General features: G+C 36.7%; 1 protein-coding gene across 6 annotated transcripts in view; it reads right to left on the reverse strand.

The window, feature by feature from the left end:
* The window catches only part of ITSN2 (intersectin 2), a 124997-nt gene that overhangs the window by 52460 nt on the left and 64523 nt on the right, over positions 1-8014 (reverse strand). For 4 of the 6 annotated variants that reach the window (XM_055089067.1, XM_028496977.2, XM_028496978.2 and 1 more), the window contains exons 16-17: positions 5884-6023; positions 4757-4837 (exon numbers count right to left, since the gene is read on the reverse strand). In XM_055089067.1, coding sequence (XP_054945042.1) covers positions 4757-4837; positions 5884-6023 — 221 coding nt within the window. The remainder of the gene's footprint in view (positions 1-4756; positions 4838-5883; positions 6024-8014) is intronic. The other 2 variants (XM_028496981.2, XM_028496982.2) reach the window with 1 other exon arrangement.

Here is an 8014-nt window from a genome sequence, read left to right on the forward strand (position 1 = left end):
CAGCAGTCCCACTACTGGGCATATACCCTGAGAAGACCATAATTCAAAAAGAGTCATGTACCAAAATGTTCATTGCAGCTCTATTTACAGTAGCCAGGACATGGAAGCAACCTAGGTGTCCATCAACAGATGAATGGATAAAGAAGATGTGGCACATATATACAATGGAATATTACTCAGCCATAAAAAGGAATGAAACTGTGTTATTTGTAGTGAGGTGGATGGACCTGGAGTCTGTCATACAGAGTGAAGTAAGTCAGAAGGAGAAAAACAAATACCGTATGCTAACACATATATATGGAATCTAAGAAAAAAAAATGTCATGAAGAGACTAGGGGTAGGATGGGAATAAAACACAGACCTACTAGAGCATGGACTTGAGGATATGGGGAGGGGGAAGGGTAAGCTGTGACAAAGTGAGAGAGTGGCATGGACATATATACACTACCAAACGTAAAATAGATAGTTAGTGGGAAGCAGCCGCATAGCACAGGGAGATCAGCTCGGTGCTCTGTGTCCACCTAGAGGGGTGGGATAGGGAGGATGGGAGGGAGGGAAATGCAAGAGAGAAGAGATATGGGAACATATGTATATGTATAACTGATTCACTTTGTTGTAAAGCAGAAACTAACACACCATTGTAAAGCAATTATACTCCAATAAAGATGTTAAAAAAAAAAAAAAAGGTAGGGGTTGAAATAGTAACCTGGGAAGTATCAGTCAAGTAACAACTAAGAGCATGTGGTTTATTTGATGCTGAGTTGAAAACTGTAAGAACTGGTGTGCAGGGTGCTGATAGGACTTGAGCAGCTCTGCTGAGTCATTCTAAGTGACCAGAAACTATGAATTCAAAAGCATTCTCAATGTTCATTCTTGGGGCTAAACATATGTATTTCAGCATACCGGAGGAAAATTTTCCAAGTGAATATTATACAGATAAGGAGGCTTAATTATCCCTTGGCATTCTTTCCTGCCTCAGAATTATTGAAAAAAATACTGAAAAACACAAATAGGATTTATGCAAATGTAAGTATTTGACAATAGATTTTCTGTATAGTTTTATAAAACATAATTATAATAAAGTGTGTTTGGTTTAAGAAGGTTATAAAGTTTAAGAGCATCACAGTAGGAGGATTATAACTTCCTATTGTGATAAAATCCATCGAAAAAAAAACTTCCCATTTTAACTAAAAAAAGAAAAAACTGATCTCAACAATTTTTCTTTTACTCCATTTAATCTCTCATTTGCATTATTATACCCTGAATCTTGTCATCATCACAAAGAGAACTACCACTGATCAATATCCCATTTTCCAAACATAAGTTCTTATCCTTCAAGCTTTTCTTATATATGGAACATCCATTTCAACAGGTTTCCAACCTCACTGAGACCTCCATTCTGTTGACCCCATCATCCTCTCTTTTGTCATCAGCACCCCTTCCTCTCTTCATATCCCTTCATGTCCAGTACATATTTCAGAGTTCATGTTTATCACAGTTACTGTGTTAAGATCTGTAGCTCCTTTGTTCCTCCCTCTCTGCCCACGTCTATTAAAACCTCAAACCCGTATGAATCTATTAACCTATGTCATCATCCTTTTCCATGCTTACACATAAACAGCTGAACTTTGGTGGGGAAAAAAAAAAGACACAATTAGACCTGCTGTTTTCAATTTAAATTCATGAACTCCAACTTCAAATAGGCATTCAACACTGCTCAGGACACCTACTGTTTTCCTCTACTAAGCTTGCACTCCCCACCCCCACTAAGATGTGTATTTCATGCCTACTTTTCACTCCTGAAATTTCCCAATCTTCCATCATTCTTTTCACTACCAGCCAATAATCTTGCCTCATTAAGCCAGACTGGAATTCCCTCATCTTTCCATCTCAAAAGCAATAAAACTTCCTGCATCTGCATCCATCTCCTTCTAGTCTAGTTTGAGTTATTCCATGTCCTCAACCACCCATGAAGACTCCTTGTAATGATCCAACTTGCTTCTGATTTTAGGTTTTGAAGCTATCAACTTCCTACTCTCTACCAACAAATTTAACCGACTTCACACCTATCTTATCCCCATATGTTACACTGGAAGTATTCTTTTTCTCTTGTCCTTCAATCTATGCTCCAGATTATATCTTAGTCTGCTTCCCGGGGACTTTGCTCTATCAATTATCACTACTTTATAGAGTCAATCTCAATCTCTCACTTTCCTCCTCCTTCCCTTCCTCTCTCTTCTACTTTAAGTCTTGTCTTTTCTTTCTTCCTTTTTTTGAATTTAAAAAATAGCTTTTACTTAAAAGAATAAATTACATGGAATCAGAAGGTTTCCTAAAACCTGGGATACATGGTTTTCTGCTGTTTTTTGACTAATTTCTTTCTACTTTATTCTCATAAACTCTATATACCAATACTAACTCTAAATCCTGTATATTTTCTGACTGAGAACATTCAAAACCATTCATTCATTCGACAAGTGTGTATTGCCATACATGATGTTCCATGCACTGTTTGAGGTGCTGGGAAATCAGCAATGAAATATTTGGCTTGAGCCTGGCAATCATCTTTTTTTTTTTTTTTTTTTTTTTTGCAGTACGCGGGCCTCTCACTGTTGTGGCCTCTCCCGTTGCGGAGCACAGGCTCCAGACGCGCAGGCTCAGCGGCCATGGCTCACGGGCCCAGCCGCTCCACGGCATGTGGGATCTTCCCGGACCGGGGCACGAACCTGTGTCCCCTGCATTGGCAGGCGGACTCTCAACCACTGCGCCACCAGGGAAGCCCTGGCAATCATCTTTAAGACACTGAGATGGATAAGGTTAGTTACCTAAAAAGCTTAATTTTCTCCATTTCCATTCTTCTGTCCTAACAGAAACTACCCATTCCTCATGTATCCATATGCTGCACAAAAAGGTGATACAACTTTCAAGGGTGGTCCTAATTATTCTTTTATTTTTCAACTTTATTAAAGTATAATTGGTAAATAAAAACTGTATATATTTAAGGTATACAATTTGCTGCTTCAATACACATATACACTGTGAAATGATCACCATAATCAAGCTAATTAACATATTCATTTCCTCATATAGTTACCATCCCCCCCTCCTCTTCTTCTCTCTCCACCCTTTCTTTCATTCCCTCCCTCCCTTCCTCTCTTTCTTTCTGTGGTGAGAATGTTTAAGATATATACTCTTAACAATACTGTATTGTATAGTTGAAATTTTCTAATTACAGCCACCATGCTGTGCAGTGGATTTCACAACTTATCCATCTTGCATAACTGAAACTTTGTACCCTTTGTCACCTTTCTTCAACAAACAAACAAAGTTTTCCTCATGCTCTCTTTTCACTCTCCTAGAGTTGTTCACACGCACTCCACCCCTCCTCAGCTCCCATTCATTCCTGATCTGCCGCAGTCCAGTCTCTGCTGGTCACTCAACTGAGATGGCACTTTCAGAAAGGTCTTCAAAGGTCTCCTTGTTGACAATTCAATGGATACTTTTCAGTATTAAGTTAACTGACTGCTCTGTATCATTTCCAATGACTACAGAAAGCCTCTTTTCTTGCTTTCTGTAACAATAGTCAGTCTCCTGACCACTCTGACAGTATAGGTTTCATTCCCTTTTACATTCCTAAATTGCCTCTGATGAAACCTCAACAAGCAGTGAAAGGTTGGAAGGCAGGAAGCAGAAGGAAGAAAGGAAAACAAGAGACAAGAATAATCTGCTAGCCTGTGGAGAATCAAATGCTAACTCAAAGAATCAGACTTCTGTGTGTGAGTACAGTCCACAAATATCATCAAACTGCACTGTATACGTGAAGAAACTTAGGTTTACATTTCTGTGTGATCTGCAGCAAAAGTTCTAAGACCAGATAATCTGGCCATTCATGCTATAACCATAAAGGAAAGGATGATACCATCTTTCCAACTGCCCTACCTTTGCTTAGGTAACAAATGAGCTCTACTTATGTTCTTGTCTTCACTGTATATATATATGTAATTGCCCTATTGCCATCCATTCTGGTACTGAGTAGAATACAGTCAAAAATCTACCAGGGTGGGCAAGTGGTAAATATAAAGCAACTTTCTTTAAACTAAATTAAAACAGGAATTCATTGAATGTTTTAAATATTCTTTGTGCTATCTATACATGACAAAGTGAACTACTTATTTATAAATATGATTTAAACATTTTTATCTGTGGTGCAAGCGTATCTAAACATGAGGCCTGATAACTAGACAAAACTGAAGCTGCACCTGCATTATTGGTTCTTTAAGATTTTTCTTAAAGAAAAATCTTATAGCAGTATTAGGAAGCAGCCTGATATATACATGACATAACCTTGCACTAGATTTCAAAAGGTATAAGTTTTATTTTAAACAATAATTTCAGTGATATGGGTAAATAATTTAATCTCACATTCCCTTAGTTTCCCTTTTAATTGAATGAGTAATCATCCCATCAGTTAGCCCAACTCACAGGGATGTTGTACGGGAACCAGGAAATATTTCTCAGTGTCTTGGGCTCCTTATGAGAAAGGTTACTCTGGGCAACCCTACTGATTCCTGGCATTAGACTCAAACAGGCAGTGAGACAGCAGAAGGATATTTAAGCAAGCAGAAAGAAAAATGTCTATACTGTATATGTTATTTCAAACAAGGATATTTAGATAAATGCAAAGAATAGTCTAGTTTTTTAAAAAAGAAAACAGTAAAGTAACTCAAAGAAAAGGAGCTAGATATTAGAAAATAACCTTAAGTAAGAGGAAGAGGTTGTTGAGACAGCTTAGCAGAGACAAAAGGCACTGAAGAACAGAGTCATCCATATTCCCACACTGTAAGATAAGGCAGATAAAAAGCCAATTAAACTATGTACAGATTTAAAAAATAATAATGTAGGGAAGATAACTTGGCTGGTTTGTCTGTCCATCAATGACAAATTATTTGGTTTCTTTAAATTTTTTTTCTACAGAATATGTGCTTGTGTAGAATGTATTATTAACATTATTCATCTCAAACTTCCCTTTCTTAACTGAAGCCACCATGGTTTCTTTTACCATTCTGTTTACTCTATGGTTGGTGTAACATTATTCTAAATAAGTTAGCAAAATGAAAATCACATGAAGAGACGAGAGCTGCCTGAAAAGCTTTGTGATATGTTATGGTCTAAAAACTTCATGCTTCATTAGCAAAGGAGTAACTGAAACTAGTCCCAAATTTTAATCATGTGCCATTACTCTGGTTGCTAGCTTTTAATATTTTCTTTCACGGGCATGGCTTCAGTATACAACTAACACTGCACAGAATGATAAGCATATGGTATACGTTTTGGACATCTGTTCTGCCACTGCAGCAAATAATGAATCATGAATCTACTTTTCATGCAAAATTTTTAGTGCCAAATTATGCGTTGGATTTCATTGGTTATGGTATTATTTCACAAAGGTTAATTAAATTGTTAAAAAAAAAAGAATTTAGTGTGTTAAAAGAGCCTCTACAACCTGGACTATTTAAAATTTTCCATATTTCCCATTTTCAAATTTGCCTAAGATCATTCTGGCTGAGATCTAATACCGACAAATCTAATCTAATCCTAATACTGACAAAGGTAATTATTTTTTAAATGTATAGATGCCAATAAAAACAATCATCAAAAACTGGAAACTATGGTAAATTATATGTTTATTTACACGACTCAATGTTTATAATACACAGAGAACATTAAAAACAATCCTGCAATTCTGGTATAGCTCAAATTATAAAATAAATTATGAAATGTACTACATATAACAATAATAGCTTCAGTTATTCAATCAATTAAATCAAAATAAGGAAGGTAAAAGGCAGCTAACTAAAAATGAATATAATAGAAGATAAATACCTTTAGTTGACTGTTAAACGAATCCATTTCTGATAGCTTAGATGCAGTTTCTTTTTCAAGAGCATCTAATTGTTCTTTAAGTCTTTGGCATAATTCTTCCTTTTCTAATGATTTCTTATGAAGTAAACCGACTCCTAAATCTGAAATACAAACATCATACAGTTTACATTTGGCAGACGTTCCTGTCATTACCAGTAATTAACATTTACTGTCTGGTCAAATTAGTATAACTAGAGAGTCAAAGGCTATACACACATAAGGTGGATCAACTCAAGGGAAAAAACAATCAGCAGTCATTTCCCTTTTTCGGATCATATCTTGGAAGATCCTCATATGGAAATGTTATAAGCATTGGTTCTGTACTCAAAAGTACTAGAACTTGAAGTGACGCTCCATTTTGGGTAAGGTGCTTCACCAATATGATCCGCAGGCTCTCCTATTCAATGGGCATTATATCACCCACCTCATATATGAGGTGATGATATAAAGCCATTAGTACAGAGTCTGGCCCATAGTAAATACTCAATTAATAGCACCTATTGTTAAAGTAGCTTTCTATTTATTCTCAGTGCTCCCAAGAATAGGGGAATATTCACTACAAGGACTGAATAAATATTACTAACCGGATCATTCAGTGGTATTATTTTAGAAGGTAGGAACAGAAAGCTTCATTTTATATGACCTTTTCTTACACATTTAGGCAAGGATGAAAAAACTGGATGGAAATATGCGATGCAGATTACATTTCAATAAATTAAGATAGCAATCTTACCATCTATTTAAATACAGCTGACCCTTGAACAACTCAGGGGGATTGGAGGGCTGGCCCTCTGCCCTGCTGAAAATCCAAGCATAACTTGCAGTTGGCCCTCAGCATACGTGGGTGCAGTTCCTCCATATCCACAGTTTTAAGTCCTTGGATTCAACAACCATGGATTTGTGTAGTACTGTAGTATTTACTTATTGAAAAAAATCTGCATAGAAGTGGACCTGTGCAGTTCAAACCCACGTTGTTCAACGGTCAACTGTACATATTTTAAAACTTTATTGTATTTTTTAAAGTACAGAAATCTAATACAAAATTCAAATAAAATGAAGCATATAGAGTAAAAAATAAAAGTCTCTCTTCATCCCAACGCCTACCCCCCTCTTAGGTACTTGATATGTGCATATTCAGCATTTCCATGGGGCTTTAATGGGATCACGCTGTCTACACTGCTTGGCAACTTGTTTTAAATTTAATAACACATCTCACCATTAAAGACATCTAGACCTAGCTCATTATTTAAAATTGCTCCCTGCTAGTCCACACTATGGCTATTCCGTAATTTATGTAACTATTCCCTTTTTGATTGCCATTTAGGTTGTTTCTGGTTTTCTACTATTAAATAAAAATGCTGCCATAAACATACTTGTATGTACATTTTAACGCAAACATGGAAGTATTTTAAAAGGCTAGGAGGTGAAAGAATTGCTATGTAAAAGGATGTGCACACTTTATATGTGGACAGAAACTGCCAAACTGCCCTTCCAAAAAGCTGTACCAGTAACAATGACACCAAATTACCTGTTTCTGCATATCCCTATCACCAGATACTATCACTCACTTTTCTTTTTTTTTAACATCTTTATTGGAGTATAATTGCTTTACAATGGTGTGTTAGTTTCTGCTTTACAACAAAGTGAATCAGCTATACATATACATATATCCCCGTATCTCTTCCCTCTTGTGACTCCCTCCCACTCTCTCTATCCCACCCCTCTAGGTGGTCACAAAGCACCGAGCTAATCTCCCTGTGCTATGTGGCTGCTTCCCACTGGCTATTTTACATTTGGTAGTGTATATGTTCCATGCCACTCTCTCACTTCATCCAGCTTACCCTTCCCCCTCCCCATGTCCTCAAGTCCATTCTCTACATCTGCATCTGTGTCTTTATTCCTGTCCTGCCCCTAGGTTCTTCAGAACCATTTTTTTTTAGATTCCATATATATGTGTTAGCATATGGTATTTGTTTTTCTCTTTCTGACTTACTTCACTCTGTATGAGAGACTCTGGGTCCACCCACCTCACTACAAATAACTCAATTTCATTTCTTTTTATGGCTGAGTAATATTCCATTGTATATATGTG

This window comes from Physeter macrocephalus, chromosome 12 (genome assembly GCF_002837175.3).
Source record: "Physeter macrocephalus isolate SW-GA chromosome 12, ASM283717v5, whole genome shotgun sequence".
Taxonomy (NCBI): Eukaryota; Metazoa; Chordata; class Mammalia; order Artiodactyla; family Physeteridae; genus Physeter; species Physeter macrocephalus.